A 27,771-nucleotide genomic window follows, 5' to 3' on the forward strand; every position below is an offset into this window, starting at 1 on the left:
CAATAAATGGTGTTGGGAAAATTGAACAGCTGCATCCAAAGAAGGACTGCCTTGAAAGGTGATGAGTTCCCCATCACTGGGAGAGTTCAAGCACTGGACAATGATTTGGCATCCTCTACATCTGCTATAGAGGATATTTCAGCATCAGATTGGACTAGATAATTGTTCAAGTTCCTTGCAGTTCCAAGAATCAGATTCTCTTAAAGGATAACTCAAAAATTCAAAAGTAAACCTATAGGCTTAAAAACTACCAAAGTTGCTTTCCAAAATTCTTTCATGCAAAATGGAATCAAGGTGAGTAGAAACTCTAGTACCGTATACACTGAATACTTTAAAAGTTTGAAGGAATAGAACTCTTAAGATGTATATAAGCTATCTGAAACGTACATCAAAATAAGAGGAGTATGGGACAAAGATCAATGCAATAGCATCCTTTGCTGATTTTCACAAGCCCCAAATAGGTAATCATGAGGGGCAATTTCTTTAAATTACACTCAAATTGTATGCTTTCTAAGGTCTTAAAGTATTTTAGCTTTTTAATTATTGGGATCCATAAATGTATAATAATCTTTTTCACATCTTTATAATTAAATCGACTCTTGGTAGGAGAACAAAAGGAAGCATAAAAAGAGAATCTGTTTTCCATAGCTTTTCCTATATAGAATAAAATGGTACTTAATAAGAAGTAAGCAAGCAGTGATTGGGTAACATAAATCAGAGCTGGCACATTGAGTTCTTTTACTGAGTAGCTTGTTTCCTGATATTAATTTAGGCAACAGGGTGTTCTCAGACTCCACTTAGGAGAGCTGCATTCTTATGTCAATGCTGCTCACTCTCATAACGGCTGGACAGTTCAACTGACTAGAGCACATTCGTTCAGTATGCATTTACTGGGCACACACTATATGTGCAGTGAGGCTAGGCACCCTGGGCAGAGTAAGAGTTAGTCCTAGTCCTGCAGCTAGGGTCATGGGTCAGTTCAAGGGTCATGGTAGCACTGTAGGAAAGTTAAACAAGAAGTTAATAATATCTGATGTTTTTTTTTTTTTTGCGGTACGCGGGCCTCTCACTGCTGTGGCCTCTTCCGTTGCAGAGCACAGGCTCCGGACGCGCAGGCCCAGCGGCCATGGCTCACGGGCCCAGCTGCTCCGCGGCATGTGGGATCTTCCCAGACCGGGGCACAAACCCGTGTCCCCTGCATCAGCAGGCGGACTTTCAACCACTGCGCCACCAGGGAAGCCCATCAAAATTGTGTAAATTTTTAATTAATTAAGGTAAATAAATAAAGACTTGAGTCTTTAACTCAAGGACATTTTCTCTCTCTTTCCTTCATCTTCTATTCTCTATTTTTCCCCCTCTGGAAGTTCCACTTGACAAATATTAAATCTCCTGAGTCTATCCTCTCAGGCTTAATTTTCCTCCTGTATTTTCCATCTCCCAGTGGACACAGTGACCTGGAGTGTTTTGCTGAAGGCCTCTTTCCCACACCTGCACTCAGAGTTGCCCACTCAGGCCTCTCACCCAGTGGGAGGCGGGTTGGGGAAACAGACCTACACCACCTCTGCAGGAAACAACGCAGTTTGGGAAACGTAGTTTTGTTCCAACCAACAAAAATCTCAAAACCACTTAAAACTTCAATGCACTTTGCCTGAGTATTCCTACTTTGAATATAAACTTTGGTTGTACACTTCTTAATTTAGCAAATTCTAAGCTTTGCACTGCATATCTGCTTTACATTCTAATATTATTCTCTACCCATATACTGATGCCAGATACACACTGAGTTATTATTGATAATAAGCTGTTCGATACTTCCTCTATTGGATTCATTCCTTTGCTGGCCTCTGTGGGTGCAAGATAAGATTTTACTTTTGAAAATATTTTCAAATACTTGCAATTACACTTAAACGCCAGAATAAATAGTTGCAGAGTGCTTTTTTTTTTTTTTTTTTTTTTAAGTATATCAAGAGATGCAACAGCATCCAGGCCTTTCAGAGAGCAAAACCAGCAGAAGAGAGTCCAGCTGGCTGGACTCAACTACAAGCATTAGTTCTTCGGTGAGGGTCTCAAGGTTTTTCTATCCCTCTCCATGCCGTGGGGAAGGGGGAGAGGATTAAATTTGTATACGGATGCAAAATATAATGGTGACCTATGATCATAATTCATATAGCTAATTTCATGTACTTTGGCCAATTGTATCATGTTCCCAACAGGTCCAAGAAATTTCCCCTTCTGTAACCTGAGGTGCGGGGACGCCAGGGTCGGGGCCTCCAAAGGTAACCACAGGGGTCATTCAGGGTTGGCTTGCTCCATCAGGACGCCGCCCCTTCTTCTCGCCTAAGTAGGAGAGGACGCCCACCAGCCAGCACCTCCCCCGAGGCCCAGCTGCCCCGCACGCTCAGGAGGCAGACCACCTTCTTCAGGTGTCCTTGGAATGCATTGCTGGGGCTGGGACTCTGGCCCATTCCCGCCGGCTCGCCTTCCCTTAGTGGGAAACCCGGGCTCCACGCCCTGAATACCCATTGGTATCCAAGACTGGCGACTCTCCCGCTGGTGTGCGGGTGGCCGGCGAGGCCACTTCGCTCCTTAAATAGCCCCTTCTCTGAGGGATGGGGAATATGAATATGCAACACGAGCTCCTCCAGACGCCACTGGACAGGCGGCCTGTTTAATATTCATGACGCCTCGTGGGCCTTCAGGACGCTAACAAGAGAATCAAGAGATGTTAGGGGGTCGGGCTCCACGAGGCAAAGCCTCCTCTGATTGGTTGTTCTTAGAGGTTGCCTTCGATTGTGGGGTGTGAAAGGTGGAGCTGCAAGTTTGGCATAGAGCGGGAGATTTGAATACCCATTTTCTGTGTTCCAGGCTGTGCGGAAGTGTTTTTTTTTTTTTTTTACCAGCACTACAACCATAAAGAACATATTCCGAGCACTGTACTCTTAGTTTGAGAGCTCCAATCCACTCATTTTCTAGATGGAGAAATTACTCCTGACTCCTAGCCTGAGTTCGGCCACCGCCCTCGGCCGGAAGCTGAGGGGCGGGCCCAGGATGCGAGACCCGGCCCCACCTCCTATCTCCTCCTATTAATTCCTCGCGGCCCGGGCAACCCCAGGAATCTCTCGTGGCTAACTCTGTGCAGCGCCGGGCTTGTGGCTTAGTGGTCCCGGGACGGCCTGCGGCTGCGAGGACCTGAAGCCATCGTCCAGCCCAACATCGCTGTACACCTGGGGAGTCCGAGACCCAGTGAGAGCAGTGCGGCCCGAGGTGGCCCAGCCCGCAGCAGGACCAAGGCCAGTTGCAGGTCTCCTGACTCCCAGCTTGGTGTCCCGCGTCTTCGTGGTAGGTTGAGATAGCCGAGCATCTGGCCTGAGCGCTCCCAGGCCACATCCCCCTGTCCCCGGCGCTGGGGGAAAACACAGAACTCGCGCCTGCGCAGAGCCTTCTGAGGAAAAAGCAGCTTCGCGGCAGACCCCGCCCCTTTTGCCCTGGTGACGGGTCTCCGGTTGCCACGGAGACTGCGCTGTTTACAGCCCAGTTCTGCAAGAACCCGGAGCTCCGGTTGGGGTAAGGAGGCTCCCATCCCGAAGTTGTGTAGTGGTTTTTTGTGGCGCTGAGGGTAAGCCCCGGCCCCACACCACCAACCCTTAACTGCAGCGCACAGACCTACCCAATGCCTTGTGCCCATTGGTATCAGCCCGAATTTAGGTTTAATTTCGACCTCAGCCCTAATTTAGATTTCTCTGAGAGCTACTCAGACTTATCCAGAAATCTTGGGTTAAGTTTTGAGCCCCACACTCACACTTGGCCGAAGCCATAGGAGGGACTGGACTAGGAGACCCCATGTTGTCAGAGGGAGCCGGGTGGCCTGGGGCTCAGCCTGGTCAGGATCTGACTCCGGGTCGCTCCTTGTATGTTTGAAGGACTTCAGAGATCCAGAAGCCTTTAAGAGCAGGCGGTCAGGTATATATTTTGGGTGAGATGTTGGTGGGGGCAGTTTTTAGCCCTGTCTGAGGACGGCAGTTCTCACAGTCAGAGCTGTGTGCAGATGAGGTGGGGCAATGTTGGTCTTTCTGCCGCTGCTGGTCTCTGCCTGCTGCCTCCTCATGTGTTCCTCTTCTTGTTCTCTCCTTTTCTTTGTCCTGGGAAGGTTTTGTTTCTTTCATCTGCTGAACAGGCTCAATACCCAGCTGTCAGTTTACAGATGTCACAGTTGTTCTTTTTTTTTTTTTTTTAAGAAAACATGTCTGGGTTCATCTGTTTGGCAATACCTACTAAAACTGAACACTGCCTTATGACCCAGCAATTCTAATGCATTATAAAACTGCGGGCATATGTTCACCAAAAAACACATTGTCTCTAAATGAGAATATTCATAGCATTCTCATAATAGCACCAAACTGGAAACCCAAATATCCATAAACAGTAGAAAAGAGAGACAAATTTTGGTTTAATCGTGCAATGGTATATTACACAGGAATGAGAATGAACAAACTACAAGTATATGAACAATACTGATAAGTCTTACAAGCATAAGGCTGAGCAAAAAGAAGTCAGATATGAAAGAGTACACAGTGATTCCATTTATATTAAGTTCAAAAATACCAAAGCTAATTTACAGTGTTAAAAGTTGGAATAGTGGTTACTGTTGGGGGGAGGGGGTGAAGAATAGTGATCAGAAAGAGACGTAAGGTGCTGGTAATGCTTATTTCTTGATCTGGGTGCTGGCTGTACAGAGGTTTTCATTTTGTGTACAGATTATGATTTATGTACCTTTGGGTATGAATGTCACACTTTAATAAAAACTGACATTAAAAAAAGGACAACTTGCTTTCAATGAATCTAAAAAAAAAAAAAATTCTGCTTTTGATCAGGACTTTAGAAACCTCAAATGGCCAAACTACTACAACATCCACCCAAGTTCTTGCCCTCAGAGTGGCACATTGCTAACAAGAACCAATACCACAGAGCAGAGGCCCAAAGGTCCCGGTCCGAACGCCTGGTGGCAGAAAGCCAGAGGCTTGTGAATGAAATTGAAAAGACCACAAGAAAATCTCAAAGCGATGTGAACAAGAAACTAGGTAAGGTAACATATTTGGTACATTTGGGGACATGTTTGGATGATACCGTTGAGGTATGGCGATACTGCCATTTGCATTTCATGTTCAGGAATGGCAACGTATTCTCTTGAAATATTAGGGAGGAACATGTGTATTCTCTGGGCTCTGTCTTTAAGTTCACTGGCCTAAGGTAGAGACATGGTAACCCAGTCTGATTTTCAGCCATTCATCAGCCATTCTTTTACTGATTCGATACATATCTGTTGAGCGTCTAAGAGCATCTGTGGACTAAGCCCTGGGAATATCACAGAGGATGATCAGAGCCTCAGTTTTTGAGGGGCTCCTGGATCGAGGAGGAGAAAGATAGAAAAATGAATAATCAAAATATAACTAGATAGGAGCTGGGGGAAGGGATACAGAAGTGAGGGTGGAGTCTGCCTGGAGAATTGGGGAAGACCTCCTAGAGAGGAACACTTGAGCTGAGTCTTTTTTTTTTTTTTTAATTTATTTATTTATTTTGGCTGTGTTGGGTCTTCATTTCTGCGCGAGGGCTTTCTCTAGTTGTGGCGAGTGGGGGCCACTCTTCATCGCGGCGCGTGGGCCTCTCACTGTCGCGGCCTCTCTTGTTGCGGAGCACAGGCTCCAGACGCGCAGGCTCAGTAGTTGTGGCTCACGGGCCTAGTTGCTCCGCGGCATGTGGGATCTTCCCAGGCCAGGGCTCGAACCCATGTCCCCTGCATTGGCAGGCAGATTCTCAACCACTGTGCCACCAGGGAAGCCCTGAGCTGAATCTTAAAGAAAGAGTAATGCTCTCTTGACAATCCCATTCCTACGAACACAATGTAAAAGGTGGTGCCCTTAAATAAGCAAAACAAGAATAAAAATAAGATGAAACAAACAAAAGTCCCAAATGCCAAAAAGTGATAAACCAGAGGTCACAAACTCAACAGTCTATCAGAGTTGGGCAGGTAACATAAGGGTTTGAATAAGACCCCTAAGACAATAGGGAGTGGTGGGGACTGAGGGTTCCTGGAGAACATGTGCTCCATCAATTTCAACCCATTTTTTCCCAAGAAAGAATATGGGCCCAGTGTTGCCGAGTTCCCTGATTTTTTTTTTTTTTTTTTTAGAAAAGCTGGAATTTTACCCACTTTTTAAATGCTAGCAATTGATTTGATATATTTATAACACTGGGCAGGATGAACAAGCACATCTATAAGCAAAACCTGGTCTAAGGGCTGCTAGTTTTCAACCTCCAATAAACCAAAACTTCATTCAGGCCTGCAGGGTTAAATGTTAGGCTTCTCCTGATGGGTTGATGCTTACTCCTGATACCAGCCTATAAGTAGGCCTGATCACACTAGACAATAAAGCATTCTGGTTGACAAGCCGTGTCCCTGCAGACAGAGCTCCCAGTTAGTATTTTAGCATTTTATTCTCAAATATGACCAGATGAGGATCACCAAACATGTGAGGGAAGGTTCTAAAATGGCAAACACTGAAACAAACAAAACTAAAGAAAGTACACAGAGCAAAAGAAAAAATAACACTATAAGATCCTCAGGGAATTTAGAAAAGACATTGCATCTATGGAACAAGAAGACTCTTAAAAAAGAGAACATTCAGAGAACAAGAAAGTGTTCTTGGAAATTAAAAATATGAGAGCAGAATATTTTTTTAAGTCAAAAGAAGGGTTGAAAGATAGAGTTGAAGTATCTCCAGAAAGTAGAAAAAAAAGACAAAGAGCTACATAGAAAACAGGAGAGAAAAGACAAAATTAGAGGATCCATCTGGGAGGCTCAGTACCTATAGGCGTTCCAAACCCTCCTACACTGTTGGCAGGAATGTAAATTGGTACAGCCACTATGGAGAACAATATGGAAGTTCCTCAAAAAACTAAAAATAGAACTACCATATGATTCAGCAATCCCACTCTTGGGGATATATCTGGACAAAACCATAATCTGAAAGGATATATGCATCCCAGTGTTCATTGCAGCACTATTTACAATAGCCAGGACATGGAAGCAACCTAAATGTCCATTGACAGATGAATGGATAAAGAAGATGTGGTATATATATACAATGGAATATTACTCAGCCATAAAAAAGAATGAAATAATGCCATTTGCAGCAACATGGTTGCCTAGAGATTGTCATATTGAGTGAAGTAAGTCAGACACAGAAAGACAGATTATCATATGATATCACTTATATGTGGAATCTAACAAATGAACTTAGTTACAAAACAGAAATAGAGTCACAGATGTAGAAAACAAACTTATGGTTACCAGAGGATAAGCAGGGGGAGGGATAAATTGGGAGATTGGAACTGACATATACACACTACTTTATATAAAATAGATAACTAATAAGAACCTGCTGTGTAGCACAGGGAACTCTACTCAGTACTCTGTAATGGCCTATATGGGAAAAGAATCTAAAAAAGGAGTGGATATATGTGTATGTATAACTGATTCACGTTGCTGTACACCTGAAACTAACACAACATTGTAAATCAACTATACTCCAATAAAAAATTTTTAAAAAGTTGTATAAGAAAGTAAATTTATCATAGTATCATGATACCATGGTTTGGGTGTAAGTAATATTTACATACCTACAATAATATAAACAAACATTAAATTATTATTTAACAACATGGTGACGCAGCTATATTGGGAAGATTGAAAGATCAGAAGTGTGTTGTATAAGTCGTATAAGAGCAAACTCTTATCTTTCATCATAGGAAATCAATAGGTAATCTTAAAACTGATAATGAATAAATAGCAATGTAAGCAAATGCCAGAAGAAATACTAAAAGTGTTTAAAAAGAGGTTGCTTCCAGAAAGTGGAAGTGGGTAGGGATGGGTCAGAGAATTGTAATACTTGTAAAACTATTTGACTTTTCAAACAATATATGTGTCTTTGACAAAATTAAAAGTTATTAAAAACAGTGGGTTTTGAAGAATTAGAGTGGCGAATTAGAATGGTCTTTGGGTTAATTTGATGTTGAATGTAAGAAGAAATATATTCTTATTTCCTTCCCTCCCTCCCTCCCTCCCTCCCTCCCTCCCCCCTTCCTTCCTCCCTCCCTCCCTCCCTCCCTCCCTCCCTCCCTCCCTCCCCCCTTCCTTCCTTCCTTCCTCCCTCCCTCCCTCCCTCCCTCCCTCCCTCCCTCCCTCCCTTCCTTCCTTCCTTTCTTTCTAATAAACTCAGAGATGTAAAAATGCCCCAAGTAGCACAACTCTAAGAAGAAAAGAAAGTATCTCGGGTAGGTTTACAATAGTCTTCAAGTTTCTAATCTAAGAGTTGGCTACATTGGAAATAGATTAATCCTGGTGTGACTTCTCTGTGTGCTTCAGAGCAGAGGCTTGAGGAAGTCAGGTTCTGGAAGAAGGAGTTAGATGACAAACTTGAGCAGCTGGTGCACGCGACCGAAGATCTACTCATCTATCAGACCAGATTGGAGAAAGCCCTGGAGAGCTTTAAAGAGCCCTTGCACATCACTGAGAAGTGTCTGGAATACAGGTAGGAGGGAAGGTTCCTCTAATGAATCATCTGTTGTAAGCAATGAATTGCGAAGAGGTAAAAGCTGACTGTGCTAGGTGATGGGTTAGAATGAGACAAATGAACAAGTGTTCTTTTAGAGCCTGCAATTATCTCGCATGCCCAGGGTGCTGGGCAGTGGGAGGAGCACTGGACTTGGCTCATGTCTAAACTCTGCTCTTGACTAACTTAAATATAAGTTAGGACTAGGTTTGGCAGTGGGTAATCAGTAAAGGGCAAAATAACATTGAACTTAGATAATTTCTTTCTCTCTCACACTTAAGGAGTCTGGAGATAGTTCAGGGTTGGCATGGTGTGCCACAGTGTCAGGCTTCCAGGGCTTTTCTATCGTGTTGCTCCACTATCTTGTTGTTCCATGTGCGTGGCTTTTACTCCCAAGGTTACCTCGTGACTCACGATGGCAGCTGGAGCTCCAGCCGTTACATCTACATGCCAACAAGTAGTAATAATAAGGGTTTGGCATTCACCATTTCTACTTGTATCCCGTTGACCAGAGCTTAGTCACATGGCCACACCAATAGAAACTGGGAAATGGTGGTCTTTATTTTGGGCAGGCAGAGCAGGTACACTTACTAGAGGACAAGTCTGCTCCTATACACAGAGCCACATGGAAGCACTTTGTAATCCAGAGAGCACTGTGCAAACATACCTTTTTACTATAAGTTCCCTCCTGTAAGTCCTATGAGTAGGACGATCCTTTCTGCTCTGGGGTGATGCTGATTTGCAGACCTGATGCCTGTCACAGCCCTAGGTGGGGCACCCTTCTGCCAGCACAGCCCCCTCCAATCGAGTGCATCCTCCCCACTAGCTATTGAGCGAACCCTCCCAAATGCAGATCTTTCCAGGTCACTCCATGCTTAAAATCCTTTCATTACAATGCTTTGCCCTAGTACCTTCAAAATAAAATTCAAACTTCTTAGCTTCAAAAACAAGGTCCATCATGGTTGGGGCCCCAGTGATCCCTCCAGGGCCATATCTCATCCCCAACAGTGGGGTGTACTTAGGGGTGCTGAGCTGCTTGCGGCTTCCCAAATGCACTGTGACTCCGTCCATACTCTTCCTCCTTCCCAGAAAACCCTGTTACCTCAGTGAGCTTAGCCAGGACACCCTCTGCAGCGACCAGGCAGCAACCTCCCAGCCAGATGTAGAGAGTTTGTGAGGCAAAGGGAAGTAGCAGGTGATCAAAGAGGCCAACATCCAGTTGGCTCAAGTCTACACCTAAGGGTAACTAGGATGTAGAGGACATACATGGATTGAGTACATGCTCCTCTGGGGAAGGTACAGTGCCATCTGCTTTCTTATCTCCTTTGTCCCTTGCCACAGCCCTAGGAAGTACTAATAGTTATGCCCATTTCACAGATGAGGAAACCAAGGCACAGATAAGTTATACAGCGTGCCTGAGGTCACACAGCTGGTGAGTGGAGACTTCCTCCCTAGCACTGTCATGCAGGTGGAAACGAATAAATTGTCAGACAGTGACTGATCAATTTTGGGAGTAAGTGGTTAAAAACATGAGTGATACCCAGTTAGTTCTGTGACAGGGGGTGAGTTACGTAATCTCTCTGAAACTCAGTTTCCTCGCCTGTACTTGAGAGGTTACGTGAGAAGGAACATCCGCATGAAAAGCTCAGCACGATGCTTGTCTCATAGTAAGTGCTCAGTGGCGGGGGTACTATTAATTTTGGCATCATTATGACTATTACTATTGTTACTATAGAGCATCTTTTTGGATTCAATCCTTGTCAGAGGATCAAGGAAGGAAACATGTCTTTAAAATTCTAAGTCAGAAGACAGTGTTTCCAATAAACAGGTAAAAAGTAAAAGGCTTCAGAACCGATGGCCAAATTGAGGCCCAAAGTCCAGCTGGGATTCTTCAGACCAAGTAACCAGTCACCGATTAATTTTTCCTCATTATGTTTTGGATATTTTGAAGTCGCATAGACACCAACTAATGTCCATCCCCCATCACATCATCCGGATGGATCTGGTCCAGTTGTCCAGACAGTTTTAAAAGTCAGCAGCTTTTGAGTTGCCTTCCTCCGCGCGTGGGATGACCATCCCCCTTTCTCTCGGTCAGGGAGAAGCGAGTTGGCATTGACTTGGTCCACGATGAGGTAGAGCAGGAGCTGATCAAGGAGGCGGAGATCATCCGGGGGGCGATGGCCCTGCTGACCCGCACCCTGGAGGAGACGTCCGAGCAGATCAGGTATGGCCATGCAGGGCCTGCCCTCGCATCTCCACTGGGCGTTATCTAGAAAAGGCCGTGCTCCATGGCCCAGAAAGAATGGGATTTAATACCCTACAAGCACTTCCCATGCCCCCAGGGTGGCCCGGCAACACTCAGAATGAGACCAAGACAACCTCTCATGCGTGACAGTCACCCTCTGGTGGCGGGTTGGGGTGCGGCCAGATTTCACCCCTGATTGTAAACTGGAGGACACTGGAGCTGACCTCTCACAAACAGGATGCCACAGTGGTGACATCAGAAAATGTCACATCTGGAGGGAAGATCTTGAAGTCCTGGCTTGGATATGTTAATTTGTCACCAAGTGTCTAATGGTGTGTGTGTGTGTGTGTGTGTGTGTGTGTGTGTGTGTTGGGGGGATGGGAAGGTGGGAGGAAGTGTCACCATATTGCACTAGACTGGCTTCATTTTCCATGGTGTCCCAAGAACCTGGTATAGGTGCCACCTCGGCATTCCAGAGGGAGAAACCCAGTTTACCTTCTCCCTTCAGGCTGAACCGCGCTGCCAAGTACAGTCTTGAAAAGGACTTGAGGGACAAGTTTACAGCCCTGACCATTGATGATATCTGCTTCTCACTCAACAACAACTCTCCAGACATCAAATGTTCTGAGAACGTCGTGAGGGTTGAAGCAAAGTGAGTGGGTCCCTGCTGGCCTGGCCCTGCTGTCCTCCTCCCTGCTGCGTGTCATCGTAGTGCTTCTCAGAGAGGCAGGCAGGACCTAGCACATCATCCTGAATGCAGGCTGAGAGCTGGGAAGAGGCAGGCTTGGGGCAAAAGCGGGCACTGAGCAGTGAGTACCCTGACACAGGACCCACAGGCGCCTCGGTCCTCCGGGTTGCCCCCACTTTAAGAAAGTCTGATATAAAAAAAAATTGGGGGTGGGGGGGGCCATACTGTACAGCTTGCGGGATCTTAGTTCCCCGACCAGAGTTTGAACCCACGCCCCCTGCAGTGGAAGCGCAGAGTCTTAACCACTGGACCGCCAGGGAAGTCCCTGATATAAAATCTTTAAACCTTTCAAATTTATTCATTTACCTATTTGCATTTTTAACAAGTAAAAGAATTTAAAAATGTAGAAAGGGCAAGTCACTAATTTCCCCATGTGTACTCCTTTCTATCATTACACCCCCTGAGATAACCAGTGTTATCTCTATGTTCTTACAAACATATGTATACACTCACCTACACCAATAAATTTTGTTTCTTTACAAAAATGGGATCGTACCATGTACCTTTTCTGTAACATCTAACTTACATTTTTCAAGTAACATTACATCACAGACCTAACTCATTCTAATCTTTAAAACGTTCTTTTTGAAGTAACACATACATATAGAAAACTGCACAAGAGTTCCCTGGTGGTCCAGTGGTTAGGACTTGGCACTGTCACTGCCGGGGCCCGGGTTCAATCCCTGGTCGGGGAACTAAGATCCCACAAGCCATGCGGTGCAGCCAAGAAAAAAGAAAGAAAAGAAAAATGCACAAATAATAGTAAACAGTTTAACGACTTATCATTGTTTTAGTTCTCTTTTGCTGTATAACAAGTTACCCCAAAACTTAGCAGCTTAAAAACAATAAACGTGTGTTACCTCCCAGCTTCTGTGGGTCAGGAGCACAGGCACGGCTCAGCTGGGCGCCTCTGGCTCACATCTTATGAGGTTGTAGTCCAGGGGTCTGCTGGGGCTGCAGTCTCATCTGAAGGCACAACCGTGAGGGGGATCCACTTCTGACCTGGCTCGTGTGGTCATGACAGGCCTTGCCACCCGAGCTGTTCCATGGAGCTGTGCCAGGACGTGGCAGCTGGCTTCTCCCACAGCGAGTCATCCAAAAGGAAGCAAGAGAGAGAGGGCAGCCAAGACAGAAGCCACAATTTTCTTTCAACCTAATCCTAGAAATAACCTCTCATTATGTCTGTTCAGGAGAGATGAGTCAATGAGTTCATCACGCATCTCAAGGGGAGGGGACTATACAAAGGTGTGAACACCAGGAGACACAGGGGGTCACTGGGGACCATCTCAGAGGCTGCCTCTAGTCACACAGCAAACAGTCTCCATGTAACCACCAACCAGGCCAAGAAATAAAACATTACCACCAACACCAAAACCTCCACCCTGTCCCCTCTTGATGAATACCTCCTCTCTGCTCCCCAAAGAGAACCACATTCCTGATTTCTAATAGGTTTCTTGTGCCTACTTTTGCATTTAGTAAATAGCATCATGTACTATGTATCTCGTGTGTCCCTTTCCTTCCAGTCAACATTATTTTGAGATTCCTCAAGTGTTCTATAAAGCAGTTCCTTGTCAAACTAGCAATTTTTTCATTTCTTTATAGCATTCCAGTATGGACTCATGTTCTCCTATTTTATTCAGTGTGTTATAATCTGTTACTATTATAATTTACTTTGATACTTAAATTGTCTCTACCTATGTGATCTTGACGAAGGTACTCCATCTTTCTGAGCCTCAGTTTTCCTCATCTGTCAAATGGGGGTATGAAAGTTAGCTCACTAGGCCACCATGAGGATTAAATGAGAGGATGTCTGTAAAGTACCAGCCCAGAGCCTGGCACAGAGTAAGTAGGTTTCCCTAAAGTGAGTTATTGCCACTGACAGACCACCATTCGCTCTGCCTAGAGATGGGGAAACGTTCTAGGTGCTTCTGATGGTGGAGGGAGGCTTAACTTCCTGTGGGTTTCCAGTAGCTTGTCCTACCGCCATACCCACACACCCAGCCCAAACATGCTATGAACGAATGCACGGGTCCTGTTTCAGCTCTGTGAGTCTGGAAGACTGGATGGACTTCTCCAACACCAACGTGGAGAAGGCTGACAAGCAGAGGAACAACTCTCTGACGCTGAAGGCCCTCGTGGACCGAACCTTGTCCCAGACGGCCAACGACCTAAGCAGGCAATGTGACGTGGTGGACACCGCATTCAAGAATGGGCTGAAGGAGACCAAGGACGCCAGGGACAAGCTGGCTGCTCATCTGGCCAAGGTGAGCTCCCTGGGGGGACCATGGAAGAGCACCTTCCGAAGGTTTTACCCTGTAAACCTAGAATGGCCTTCAGGGCTTGTTATCCTGTGTACTAAGGAGTAGAGGTCACTCAGCTCTCTCCATCTTAGCAGCAGGCTTTGGGCTTTGGGGGACTGGAGCGGGCCTTGGCCCCGCTCTGGGCCTCTCGTACTCATTGCTGCAAAGAACAGGCTGTCTCCCCTCTCTGGGCCTTAGTTCGTCCTTCTGTGGAGCATAGAGATGCACCGTATGCTCTTATACGTTCTTTTTTTAAAAAAAAAAAGATTGATTTTTATTTACTTATTTTGGCTGCGCCAGGTCTTAGTTGCGTCAGACGGGACCTTTGTTGCGGCGTGCAGGATCTTTTAGTCGCAGCATGCGGACTTAGCTGCAGCACGCGGACTTTTGATTGTAGCATGCATGCGGGATCTAGTTCCCCGACCAGGGATTGAACCCGGGCCCCCTGCATTGGGAGTGCAGAGTCTTACCCCCTGGACCACCAGGGAAGTCCTTTATGACTCTGAAGTTCCGTGAGTTGAGTGCAACCGATTTCTCCAAACCCAGATGCAACTTTGGGATTCTGGCTTGTTGTCTGGTTATCCAGCCGTTTGCTGGTAACTGGCTCCCAGAGGAGAAAAAAACCCCTGATGTATAGAATTTTCAGATTTCTGTGGTGTAAATTCTTCCACCATGGTCAGTTTCAAGTTACCCATTTAACACAGGTCTGGCAGAATTCCTGAATGCTTAACAATTGGAGCCCAATAAGCCGGCTGTAGCCCGTGTCCCTCACCAGCAAGGACCGCTGGATCCTGAGCATATGGGACCATCCGCAGGCTAAGCTCAGGGACACTGGGTAGAGTCCAGTGGAACAAGGGCTGAATTTGGACTGAGGATCTGTGGGCCCACATTCCAGTCCTGCGACAGACCAGCTGAGTGACTTAAGCGGACGCCTCAAGCTCTCTGAGCCTTCCGCCTCACCTGTAACGCTGGGACAGCTACAGCTACCCAATGTGGCCACTGCTGGCCCACTCCTTGCTTTTCACTGATGGTGAAGCAGCCATGGAGAGCGGAAGGGACCCCAGGTGGCAGGTGCATCACTGCTCTAGCCCCAGGCCTGCTCAACTACCACAACCTTGTCCTTCTGCTGCATTCCTCCCTTGCCTTCCATGAGCCCAGAGTCTAATTGTCAGAAAATATTTATCTCTGTGATGAGCAGGGCAAACCAGAATGTCATCAAAGTTATACTGCAATAGTCCGCAAAACGACAGGTAGAAGAGCCTTGTGGGTAAGCGTGTACAGCCTGGAGCCAGACAGCCTGGGTTCGAAATGGGGCTTCCACACTTGCTGTGTGATCTTGGGGAGGCTACTTAATGTTCTGTGTTCTTTTATGAGATGGTCAGTCAAGTGTAGCCATAAGGAGACAGGGGGCTCAGGAAAAAACAAGTTTATATCGTATTCACAGGTCCTAGAGACAGGAGGCAGGGCTCCCCACGCAGGGCCACGTGGAGAACACACTAGGGTGGTCAGGCGGCAGATGACAGGAGCAAGGGGAAGGTGGAGGCCACGGCCTTTATTGGGGTTTCCTCAGGACCCCCAAGGCAGGGCAAAGGTAGCACTTTAGGATCAGCTAGTGTGAATAACCTCAGTGGGCTCTGGGCTATGGAATGGTCCCCAGGTGCCTGGCACCCGGCCCTGGGATGACTGAGGCAGAGCAAGATGGCCTCCTGGGCTGAAAGGGCAGAGAGAGGCGGGAGAGCGCTGAGCTTGCAGATCCAAGGCCTGCTCAGGCTGGTCCTTCGCCGTCTCTAAGTATCGAAGAGCCCAGGGAGGGGCAGTTTCTCCCAGCCAGAAAGGTTTTTTATGATGTCAGAACATCATAATGTATAGAAAATTTAAAACATTTATAATACACTTAAGCTGCCTGTTCCTGGGACTTCCCTGGCAGTCCAGTGGTTAAGACTCCGCACTTCCACTGCAGGGGGCACAGGTTCAATCCCTGGTCGGGGAGCTAAGATCCTGCATGCACATGCCACGCTGCGCGGCCAAAACAAAAAAAAGCTCCCTGTTCCTTGGTTTCCTCATTGATAAAATAGGGACAGCAACAGTACTCACCTCCCAGAGTTGGTTAGGGTAAAATTAGACAGCCCAAATAAAATATTTAGAACAATGCCTGGCACATACTGATTTTATACACACACACACACACATATATACGTACATTTACATAGTTTATACATATAATCAATATACTAGATAATCAAAATTGGCTGCTGCAGCAGCTAATAATAGGAACAACAACAACAATAATAGTAATAATGATAAACGCAGCCAAAGACTAGTCAAGAGGCTTCCTGGTGGAGTAAGAACTTAGTCCAGGCCTTGAAAGATGAATCTGAGATAGGAAGGCAGCGGGGAGGAGGGTCCCCACCGTAAGAGAAGACGCAAGAAGCTGGGCTTTGCAGAGGCCTGTGAGAAGCCCCGTCCTGCCGGAGGAGACTCTGCAGGAGCTGGGAGCTGTGTGGCTGAGGCCTTGGCAGCAACATCTAAAACGAGCATCCAGGGACTTCCCCGGTGGTCCAGTGGGTGTGACTCCGCACTCCCGATGAGGAGGCCCGGGTTCAATCCCTGCTCAGGGAACTAGATCCCACACGCATGCTGCAACTAAGATCCCGCAACTATGAGCCCGCATGCCGCAACGAAGATCCCACGTGCCACAGCCAAAAATAAATAAACAAAGAAATAAATGTTTTTAAAAAGTAAAATAAAATGAGCATCCAAAATGGTCTGGACAGGCTCAAATGATGGACTGAAACAAATCGGGTGAGACTCCCTGCCCCCACCTGGAGATACCAACCTAGGCTCTATGAGAAAAGGCTCCAGCTGGGTATCACCTGGCCAGAAGCCTCCGTGGTCATGAAGAAGCTCGGCAAACGGAGGCGACGGCCTCCAAATTAAAGGGTAGGGATGGGCTTCCCTGGTGGCACAGTGGTTAAGAATCCGCCTGCCAATGCAGGGGACACGGGTTCGAGCCCTGGCCCGGGAAGATTCCCACATGCCGCGGAGCAGCTAAGCCCATGCGCCACAACTACTGATCCCGCGAGCCACAACTACTGAGCCCGCGTGCCACAACTACTGAAGCCCACGCGCCTAGAGCCCGTGCTCAGCAACAAGAGAAGTCACAACAATGAGAAGTCCACGCACTGCAACGAAGAGTAGCCCCCGCTCGCCACAACTAGAGAAAGCCCGCGCACAGCAGTGAAGACCCAACACAGCCAAAAATAAAAACAAATAAATTTATAAAGAAAAAAAAAGAAACATTAAGAAAACCAGATGTAATGTGTGGACCTCATTCGAATTCTAATTTAAACATACCAACTCTTACCGAAAAAAAAAAGGACACTGAGGGAAATTTGAACCCTAGATTTTAGATAATAATAAAGAATCCTTCTTTTGTTTGTGTGTGATAAAAAGTATTGTCGTTATGTTAAAAGAAAAAAAAAGAGTCCTTATAACTTAGAAACACATACTCAAGTATTTTAGACTGAAATGATATAATATCTGGGAGTTCCTTTAAAATAAAAAAGCTGATGGCAGGGGTGCATAGAGGGCATTATGGATGAAACGAGATTGGCCATGTATTGATCATTGCTTAAATTGATGATGGGTCCATGAGGTTCATTATACTACCTACCTTCATGTATGTTTGGAAATTCCCATGGTGAGAAGTTTAAAAAGAAAAACAAGGAAGAAATAAAATTTTAAACTCGTGAAATATTAATCTAAAAACCCGAGTAGCTTCAAAGGAATCTTTTCTTTGCACAAAGCCACCATCAAAGAAACCAACAAAACTCGGATTAAACTGCTCACCCTTTCTTCAGGCTTCTAGGGGGCAGAACTGGTACTGAAACAGAGCAGGACCCTATGGTCCTTGCTCCCCTCCCCCTGTGTCCTCAGCCTGCCATCTATCTGTGGAAAAACTTCAGCCAAAGAATAAGTTTAATCAGAGAAGTGAGAAGATACAGAAACAAAGGAAAACAGTCAAAGGAGACCAAATAATAATAGTTTAGTCATTAAGCAAAGTCAAGGACCTTTAGTTCTTCCTCAAGGGCTGTAGATAATATTCTGAGCCGTAGCCTGTGAGCTGTCTTGTAGGTACTGAAACCCCCAGCAGATGGAAGAAGTTAACGACATGATGACCAGACTGTAGCCATGACATAAGCTGCCGCAATTCTGAGAATTGGTCTCAAGGAAATGGGAACAAACCGACCCTGGAACTGAAGATGAATTGTGCTCAAAACAATCAAGATGATGCTGGTCAGACCACCGATGACCAATACCAAGGTGACTGTCAGAGGTGACTGTGCTGTTTCTGCATGTAGCCCCCTCCCTCCATCTATAAAAGCTCTTGCCCACTGATTGTCCGGTTGTGCTGGGGAGTCGGCCTTTGGACAGGCGTCTGCCCTCCCCGCCCGCCCCCCTGGTTGCCGGCATTCAAAATAAAGCAAACTTTCCTTTCCACCAACCTGGCCTCTTTAATGGTTTTTGAGCGGCGAGCAGCCGGACCCCACCTTCAGTTACAGTACTAGTGGGTGGATTGGTAAGGAAATAGGCAGCATTCCGCTCATGATACAAAGGTACTTTATACCAAGGTAAATGGGCAGCCTTCAGCCTTTGCTGAGGGAATCCACATATCTGGGAAGGCAGCAGTGGCCACCTGTGTCCGTTCCGTCTGTGAGGTTCTAGGGTTGGGTGAGTTACGTTGCCCACGAGCAATCACTGCTGTAGTGAAGAGGGATCAGACTTTCTGGGGTCCTGCTCGGGTAGGTATCGGAGGTCCCCTCTTCCTAACCTCCTACGAGTGTCTGCTGTTGAGTTTTGAGGAACACACCCTGGCCTCACCTCCTCTAATCCTTTTTGTAAGGTCATGGAAGAGATTGCCTCCCAGGAGAAAAATATCACAGTCCTTGAAAAAGCCATCCTTGACCAAGAAGGACCTGCCAAGGTGGCCCATACACGCCTGGAGACCAGGACACATCGGCCTAATGTGGAGCTGTGTCACGATGGTGCACAGTACAGGCTGATCAAGGAGGTCGATGAGATCACCCACAACGTCGCAAGGTAGGCACAGGGCTACTGGGGCTCCATTTAAACCTGGCCCGTGAGCAGGATTAGGCAATGTCATCGTGGGTGATGCCGGGCGGGCCTAAAGACCTTTGCATCTTTCGCGTTTGAGGGGTTCTTTTCTAGAGGGCGGTCTCTCCTAACTCCCGCCAGTTGCTGCCATGCAGGGAATGCACCCCAATGTTTACATTTTTCTGAAGTCCAACTCCAGATGTTTAGGTACAATCTACAATTTTAAATGTTGGCAGTTCATGGGTTTATCTGCCTTGTGAACATGGCCCAGGGCCGCCAATTTGAAATCTCTGTCTTAAGGAGGAGAAAGGAGGAAGACACCTCAATTTGGATCCTGTGCTGAATATATGAATACAGGTTTCCCCCTGAAATAGTGACGTAGAGCCATAAGTTATTCCCTAGTGTTCTTCCTCTTCTCCTAGATTAAAGGAAATGTTAGCCCAAGCTCAAGTAGAGCTGCGAGGCCTGAATGGCAGGCAGCTCGCCCTGCAGGAGGAGATCCAAGTCAAGGAGAATACCATCTACATCGATGAAGTGCTGTGTATGCGTGTGAGGAAGTCCATCCCTCCAAGGGGCGGGGATGACCACGGGAAGTGGGCCGGGGACCTCGATCCGGACACTGTCTGCTGAAAGTCGGATTCTCAGTAAGCCATTCTCATTAAACAGAGTCATAAAACGGTAGCAGAGAACTCTCCTTTCAGGTGGGCAGAACTTCCAGTCAGCCCACCAAAAAGCCTTGGCTGGCGTTCCAGGCCTGCTCGGGGCCTGAGATTTGGGTGCAAAGCTCTATTCTGCTACTGCTAGTGGTGCTGTGGTTGTTCAAGGGTTAAGTTCCATGAGTTAGCACAGGCCATTCTCATCACAGGACTTCAGGCCTGGGGGAGGGGTCCAAGACATTTTAGTTCAGATTTATGTCAATTCAGAAGTTGGGCTGGATCCCCTACTCAGACCATGCCCATCTTACTCAGGAGAGGACCGGCGAACACTTCTCCTGGCCCTCAAGATTCCTTTTCCCTAGAAAACAATGTGGTGGTTGCTGACTTAGACCCCTGGCTGGTCCACGGGATGCATGTTCAGTTCATACGGAACTTAGATGAGAGAGGAGCAGCCCTGGGTCGGGAGTCTCCCCCACCCCACCCCCGTAAGCCTTCCCAACACCTGTGAGCGTCTCTCTGGGCCTCTTTCTCTCGGATGAAATTGAGACAGGCTGGGACCTGAGACCCTCTAGTGGAGTGATTGCACCTGAGCAAACATCTCCCCGAGCAACAGAATACAAAGAAACTAGAAGGGACTAAAAATAACTATGCACAAAAAGGCCACAAACCAACTGCTATTTCTGAGGTGCCGGGAACAAAAACAGGGAACTGAGCATGATCCCTGCCCAAGGCACCACCAAGGGGGCTGGGCAGACCACCTAAGCCAGCCGTCTGTCCCAACCCACTGACCCACCCCCATAGTTACCCATTTAAGGAAGCAGCTTGAGCCCCCTCGGGGAGCGAGCAAAGGCACCTGTTACTTGCTTTCACTCCCTCGTGCTGCAGCGCTAATCCCAGTAAAGCCTCGCCTGTCTCTTATCTGGCTTCTTCTTGATTTCTGTTGATTAACCTGTGTCGGTAACAAAATGAAAGAGGAGGGGTAGGACCCAAGGGCCCTCCAGCTCTTAGGAAGTTAGGGGTTGGGGAGCGGGTGAGCCAGGTTGCTGTTTTCTGGGGTCATGGTTACTGACTCGGGGCCCTGGACTCTTTAATCACTAGAAGTCGATAAAAGGCCAGACGAGAAATTCAGGCAAGGCTTGATCGGGCCTCATGCTGCAGCACAAGGGAGCGAAAACAAGTCACAGGTGCCCTTGCTTGAGGTGGGGGGACAGGCACTCAGATCCATTCAGACCTTAGTCTCGGGATTGCCAGCCTGGGAAGGAGGAAGGCGAGGTTCCCGGGCTCAGTAGGTAAGCCTTTCCAGTGGGCCGTCCTGTCGCACCACCGCGTGAAAAGGATTTCTGGCTTTTGTTTTCTTTGCTGAATGTAAACCATCTGACGTCGGTTTTCTGACCAGTTAGTAATTATTCGTAGTGGTTTTTTTAACACTCAAGTGACAGTAACAGAAAAGAAAAACAAATTCCTCCCATTCTCGCCACAGATTCAAGTCGGTGGCTACGAGTGTGGGTTCTGGAGTCACACATGGCTCAGTTCAAGTTCTCCCGTCACACCCGCCGCCGAGGGCGCCTGTGGGTGAGACAACCCCTGAGAAGCGCTTCACACAGAGCCCGTCCCGGGGGTGGGGGGCAGCAAGCAGAGGAGGGACAGAGGCCGGACAGTCTAGGGCTTCCGGGGCTTGGGGACCGCTTGGATATACAGGGCGAGGGAGGGAGAGGGGCCAAGGACGGCTCCCCGGTTTCTGGCTTGGGTATCAGAGTGCATCGGGGCGCCGTTTTTGCTGAGAGGGAACTTGGGAGGTAGAGGGCTGGGCAGTGAGGGTGGGGGTCGGGGAGTGAAGGTGACAAGCTCACACGTTGAGGGCGAGGACCCTGTGGTGGGGAGGAAGGTCCAGGGGCAGCCAGAGGGCGGGGAGACATCTGCAGACAGGCGGCAGTGGAAGCCAAGCAGCGCATGAGAGTTTGAAGAGCTCGGAGGAGGGGTCTGGGCCTGAGCCCCGGAAGACACCAGTACTTCCCGGTTGAGCGAAGAACCGGACCAACCAGCAGGCTAAGAAAGAACCTCCGAGGGGCTGAAGGAAGCCAGAAAAGCGTAGCATCACAGGTGCCACAGTAGGAGAACGTTTGGAGGCACTGGTGGTCAGCGGGTCAAACGCTCCAGCGTAGGCCAAGAAAGGAAAACATCCTCTAGGTCTGGCAGCTGGGCAATCGCCAATGACACTTTGCCAAAGGCAATTTCAATAGAGGATTGGAGGAAGTCAAGAAGTGTAGATGCTGATTTTTGAAAGATGCTTATCTTATCTCAGGATGTCTTTGGAAAGAAAATTGGTAACCTCTGCTCTCTGCTGGTACGCATTCTTCCCCAAGGACCAAGAAGCCGAGAGGTGGGAGCAGAAATAGGGAAACATTTCCTCTTTTATCACACAGGAGCCGGCAGTAAGAGGCCATGTTAATTTCTTTCAACTTGGCCTGTGTCCTTGAAAAATCAGTGTGTCTTGGAAGTCGTAAACATTGAAGCTGTGAGTGCAGACTTTGAAAGTATCTAGTCCAACTCAATCATTGTACATCTGGAAAAACTGAAGCCCAGAAAGGAAGTAGCAGAGTGCTAGACACAGCTGTCCTGAAACATTCACACCTATTGCTGTGTTTACCTTTACACATGAATTACGTAATGAAGTTATCACAGAGAACCAGATGCTGGCTTGGTTTGAGCCTCGTTGAAGAATTGTGGCCCTTGGTATGTTCTGGAAATCCTGGAAGAAGACAATTTCTTTATGAACTATTTCCCATTGCATTCCTTAGGTCATAATTGGCACTTAAGTGGACGATCTCAATTAGGTACGAAGACTCTTTAATGGGGGGAGTTAGCATCCCTCAAATTTGAGACAGTTAAAATTAAGGAAAGGATGCCTTTATGTTAACAGAGATTAACCTGTCAGTAAGACAAAACAAAGAGCGCCTGCTTCTCAAGCTGGTACGCACCCTGTTCTCTCACAATCTCCTGATACCATAAGAAAATCCTTAGTATTTGAGCGTTTGAGGTCTATTCGTGGATAAGTGTCACCTGTGAGCAGCATAGAGTGAAACGTGCTGGGTCCCTGAGGGCTAAGTCTTTGGCAGGAGTTGATCACTCTAAGAATCTGCTTACATTTCTCAGACCCTTCTGGGGACGTCTCAAAAGTTTAGCTACTGGGTGGTGAGTTCCAGAAAAAGAGAACGTGTGAATGGACAGAATGTCATGGGATTCCTGTGGTCTTTCAGCCCAACTCCCCAGTTTTATAGATGAGGAAACAGGTTCATAGGGAACTGGGGGAAAGCAAACTACTTGCCCAAGGTCCCTGTAAAGGTTCAGGCAAGGCTAAACGCCTGGCCCCAAACTCAGGGCTCTTCTCACTATGGCCTGAACTAACTCCCCAGCTCCCAAAACCTTCTTCTCTGAGAACTGCACGCCAGCATACACAGGGAGGACTCCACAACCATGTCCATACGGCCCTCCCCACCCAAACTGCTCAGCAACCCATCAGGGCTGGGCAGAGTTGGCCTCCTGGGAATCGGGATTTTGAAACAGAAGCGCATAGAGGCAGGAAATAACTAGAGGATCTAGAGATCTAGAGAGGAGGGTCACTAACTCCTGTGGCCGCATCCCCAGAGCCCCCCTGGGTCCTCTCATGCAAAGAGTTGAACAACCAACTCTTTCTATGAGATGCCTCACTCTTGGCTTTAGCTCTCAGAAGTTTTTTGCTAAGCTTGCTCAGTTAAGAATCTTAACTAATATACCTTGAAGGAGGGCTTCCCAGGTGGCACAGTTGTTGAGAGTCCACCTGCCGATGCAGGGGACGCGGGTTTGTGCCCCGGTCCGGAAGGATCCCACATGCCGCGGAGCGGCTGGGCCCGTGAGCCATGGCTGCTGAGCCTGCACATCCGGAGCCTGTTGCTCCGCAACGGGAGAGGCCACAACAGTGAGAGGCCCGCATACCGCAAAAAAAAAATATATATATATATATATGTATACATATATATATATACACCTTGAAGGAAAGCGTGAGTGGCCCTGCTGGGATCAGAGCATGCGGGCGACACACCTTTTGAATGTGCAGAGGGCTCTAAGTAGGCAACAGGGTGGCTTCTTGCTTGTATTCAAATTCCTGCACAAATTTCCCTTCTCAGAGACTGCCCCCCTCAACTCAATTCAGCGGGAACCACCGTATTTGCACCATCCAGCCCTGCTCCTCCCCACGCCCCGCCCCGGTTGGCTGGGTCAGTGAGCAGCTAACGGAAGGTGGGCCAACGAGCCCCTCTCCTGAGGAATTTGGACATAGGACCAGGAGATTTCAGTTCCATCCGGCTGCTCTCTAGATGTAGGCTTTGGAGGGTGGGTGACAGCTGCTGTCTATCATGTGGACGGGTAACAGCCAGTTTGCGACTAGAGAAAAAGTAGAAGCTGATGTACCAGAGAAAGAGGAAGAAAGTGCTTCCAGCAGCCCTGCTTCTCTGGGCTCCAGGCCATTTCTGAGGCCCTCGGGTTCTGCGAGACACTCAGGCATCCTTACACTGCTCAATGATGCCCAGTGGTTTTTCTGTGGCTGCCACCCAGGAGAGCTGGAACTCTCACAGGCCATGCCACTCAGCTGGACAAGTGGGCAGAGAAGGCTGGTAATTAAGGGAGTTACCCTTGAGTGCGATCTTGATGAAGGAATAGATGTTTGCTGGGCGGAAAGCTGGGGCAGGGGTGGATTCCAGGCAGTGGCACAGCACACACAAACGCAAGGGGTCTCAGAGCTGCATATATTTACCGAGGAATTGTGTGTAGGTCTCTATAAAGGATGCTACGATCGCAAAACCAAAAGGACTTATTATAGAGCCTTGCAAGACAGGTATACCATTGGTAATGCCAACAATTATGACAACTGTTAACGTGTTGAGTGCTTATAATGAGTTACTTATGCAAACTGTTACTATCCTCATTTTATAGGTGGGGAAACTGAGGCTTGGAGGGGGTCACACAGAATTCACCCCCAAGCAGGTTAACTCTAGCACACACGCTCCTGAAACCCTTATGCCCCATCATTTAGTAGCAAGGAGAGATTTTTTAGATGGAAAAACCTGGGCACAGAGTTAATAACTTGTTCAGAGTGATTCAGTCCCAGATTTAGAGACTGAGCTCAAGTTTCCCAAATCATTCCTGAGAGATCAATACCTTAATTGATCTTGGGAAGTCTGTTTCCTGTGATGACCTAAACTCTACTCTTTGCCTCTAAGTTTGGAAGGGGGTTGGTGACCTCAGGTCCAAGGTGAATAATGCCCAAAGTGGTCTTCCGTGTTGAAGAACCACAGCCAGGGACTCAGTTTCCCAAATGTGGAAGAGTTAGGGAAATCATGAAATCAATCATTGCCTTCTGGATCTCCTAACCACCTGCATCTGAGACTACTTGTTGAACCTGATTTAGACTTTGGGGACACATCCTGTCAGTAAAGGGCTGAGGCCCCCGTACAGCCCCTGGACTTCGTGCTCCAGGATGATCAGCTACACCCAGTGCCCCGAGGCGGGGCATACAGGCTGCCTAACCCACAGCCGTGCCCAGCCCCCAGCCTCTCCCTCACTCTCCTCCCTTACAGAGGATCCATGAACTACGTTTCCAGCCTCCCTTGCAGCTGGTGGGGGTGGCTGTGTGACTCAGTTCTGGCCACAGAGGCAAAAGCAGAAATCGGCCAGGGGCATCCAGCAGGAAATTCCACCACTGGTGCTGTCCCTTCCTCCCCTCCTTCCTGCCAGGGCAACGGCTGAGGTGTTTCAAACAGCCCCTGGATACCATGGGGAAAGACCAAGAAGGGCACATAGATAACTAGTCCCAACGCTGGGGAGCCCCAAAGCAAAAGCAGCAGCCGGTTAACTCTAAACTAGTGAGAAAAATAAGCCCTTATTTGTTCAAGCCATTGTTGGATGCACTGACGCTTAGACCAGAATGTAGCCTGACTGATAACCCCATCTCAGAGCTAGAGTGTGGACCCAGAGACCTATCAGCTAGTACAGGGTTCTAGTTTCTGTTTCTGTCTCTCTCTCTCTCTGTATCTCTCTCTGTCTCTCTCAACTGTCAGCCCCAGAAAACAGTGCCCCTTGTCTATACCAGCAGGGTGGGTTGAGGAAAGATCTGCTCCCTCCCCTTCTGTAGTGGAAGAGAGAGGCAGGAGACAGGCACTCGTTATTATTAGCCTGTCATATATCAATAAAAGGGCTATAGATAACCCCTGTGTTGTGTGGTGACCCCTATGGTGTTTACTTCATAGCAGGCTGGCATCCATTAGCTCAAAAGCCTCCCCTCCGGGGGCCAAACTCAAATTTGTACACATCCAGTTGCTTTAAATATAGCCCCAATAAGCATATTTTCAGCCCCTTAGCACCTGCCTGCTTTACACACCCTGCAAAACTTCACCCAACATCTGCCGGCCATAGATAAGACAAACCCCAGAGCTATAAAAGACCCCAAGCCACTGCTGCCCTTTGAGTTGTCTGACCCAGAGACCTACCTAGACACATAAACCCCCTCTTGGAGTCCCTTCTCCCCCCGGAAGGTCCCTTGCCCTCTTCCCTTCCAGGGGGTGGCCCAGCACTGCTATCCCTAGAACGTCTCCCGCTATGGGGGACTTCCCGTGACCGCAGTCCTGTCCCAGAGCCACGCTCATACAGCTCATTGTGTGCCACTACCATCTAGTGGTCATGAGTTTTTTGTTTTGTTTTGTTTTGTTTTGCTTGATCAGTCCCAGATATTTGAACTTGCCACCACTTCTCACTAGGACTCCACGCTATGAGGGGTGGGGAGGAATAATTCCCCAGTAGAAAATGTGGATGCTATTAGGAAGGAGTGGAGAGAGGAGGCATTCGAAAACATGACAGACCCACTACAGGAAGTATCGTCAAAGATATATGAGGCTCTCAGCACCAGGAGAAGACCGGTACCCAGAGGCAACTGGAACACTTTTGACAGAGATGAAAGCAGTGAATAAAGAACTAGATGCTGCCAGGAAAGGGGCAACGGAGGTGCTTCCTGATTCAAGCTTTTTTTTTTTTTTTTTTTTTGCGGTATGCAGGCCTCTCACTGATGTGGCCTCTCCCGTTGCGGAGCACAGGCTCCGGACGCGCAGGCTCATAGGCCATGGCTCAGGGGCCCAGCCGCTCCGCGGCATGTGGGATCCTCCCGGACCGGGGCACGAACCCGTGTCCCCTGCATCGGCAGGCAGACTCGCAACCACTGCTCCACCAGGGAAGCCCCCAGGCTTTCTTGCTTTAGAAATATTCAGAAAAGAAATTGACCAAGTAATGACCTCTTACTGGAGCTGAACTTCCCCAATTCTAAGTCTGGCTCTAAGACATACTCTTCCTCTACTGGCAAGGGGCACACATGTGGCCTAAGCTCAGCCAGTGAGATAACTGACCTCACGTCTGTTCATCTGCGTGAGTGACTTCAGTATTTGGAGATGAGAATCCTGGTTCTATCAAGAGACACGTCCCTGGTCCCCACTTTAAGCCGTGTAGGATGTTTGCTGCCCTCCAGGGACTTCTAGAGGTATGTGCCTCAGTCAGTGTTACTAGTTGTAAGCAAAAGACATACTTCTGCCTGCATTAAATAGAAAATAAATTTATGAAAGGTCTGTGGGCACAGAAAGTGGTTGGGTGACGTGGGGAGCTGTTCAAGAACTGCCTCAGAGGCTAATGCTCAAAATCGTGGGGCAGAAATGTCTGGTGAAGGCACCACTGTTTCCATCTCATCTGGGCACCAGATGCCCCAGCTTGTATCCCTGACCCTGAACATTAGAAGCCGTGCTGCCATCATTTTGAGGCTAGAAGGTGAAGGTGTACTGCTATCCCTACCAGGTAAAAACAAAAGACTTCTGGATTCTCTGCTTATTGGGGTAGAGAATAGAGCATTTGCCAGAGGCTGTGTTCATTTTCCTCAATAAAGAAATACCTGGAATAGCAGCTGCAATTTGACTTAACTCTTGTTACTACACCTACTGTAATTTCCCAAGACCCATCTGTCTTCTGCATTATACAGACCACTAAATTAAGTTGAAATAGGAATCCGTACCCCTCCATTTTTCAAGTC

At 47.7% G+C, this 27,771-nt stretch overlaps 1 protein-coding gene and 1 non-coding gene across 5 annotated transcripts; both read left to right on the forward strand.

Moving 5' to 3' along the window:
• Nucleotides 1-1,117: 1,117 nt before the first annotated feature.
• Nucleotides 1,118-21,403, forward strand: TEKT1 (tektin 1). 4 transcript variants are annotated; one of them, XM_067717424.1, is made up of 9 exons: nt 1,118-1,274; nt 4,872-5,078; nt 8,423-8,588; nt 10,705-10,833; nt 11,363-11,506; nt 13,644-13,866; nt 18,806-19,002; nt 19,440-19,661; nt 21,154-21,245. In XM_067717424.1, the coding sequence occupies exons 2-8, from the start codon at nt 4,889-4,891 to the stop codon at nt 19,645-19,647; spliced, it is 1,257 nt and encodes a 418-aa protein (XP_067573525.1). In that variant the 5' UTR covers nt 1,118-1,274; nt 4,872-4,888; the 3' UTR covers nt 19,648-19,661; nt 21,154-21,245. The 4 variants fall into 4 exon arrangements, with proteins under 4 accessions (XP_067573525.1, XP_067573523.1, XP_067573524.1 ...); XM_067717422.1 differs by lacking the exon at nt 1,118-1,274 and adding an exon at nt 3,028-3,564; XM_067717423.1 differs by lacking the exon at nt 1,118-1,274 and adding an exon at nt 3,030-3,339 and having other exon boundaries at nt 21,154-21,403.
• TRNAD-GUC (transfer RNA aspartic acid (anticodon GUC)) lies at nt 12,226-12,297 on the forward strand. The gene has a single exon. It is a non-coding gene; the product is annotated as a tRNA-Asp (tRNA).
• Nucleotides 21,404-27,771: the final 6,368 nt, after the last annotated feature.

Source organism: Pseudorca crassidens, chromosome 19 (genome assembly GCF_039906515.1).
Source record: "Pseudorca crassidens isolate mPseCra1 chromosome 19, mPseCra1.hap1, whole genome shotgun sequence".
In the NCBI taxonomy this organism is placed as follows: domain Eukaryota; kingdom Metazoa; phylum Chordata; class Mammalia; order Artiodactyla; family Delphinidae; genus Pseudorca; species Pseudorca crassidens.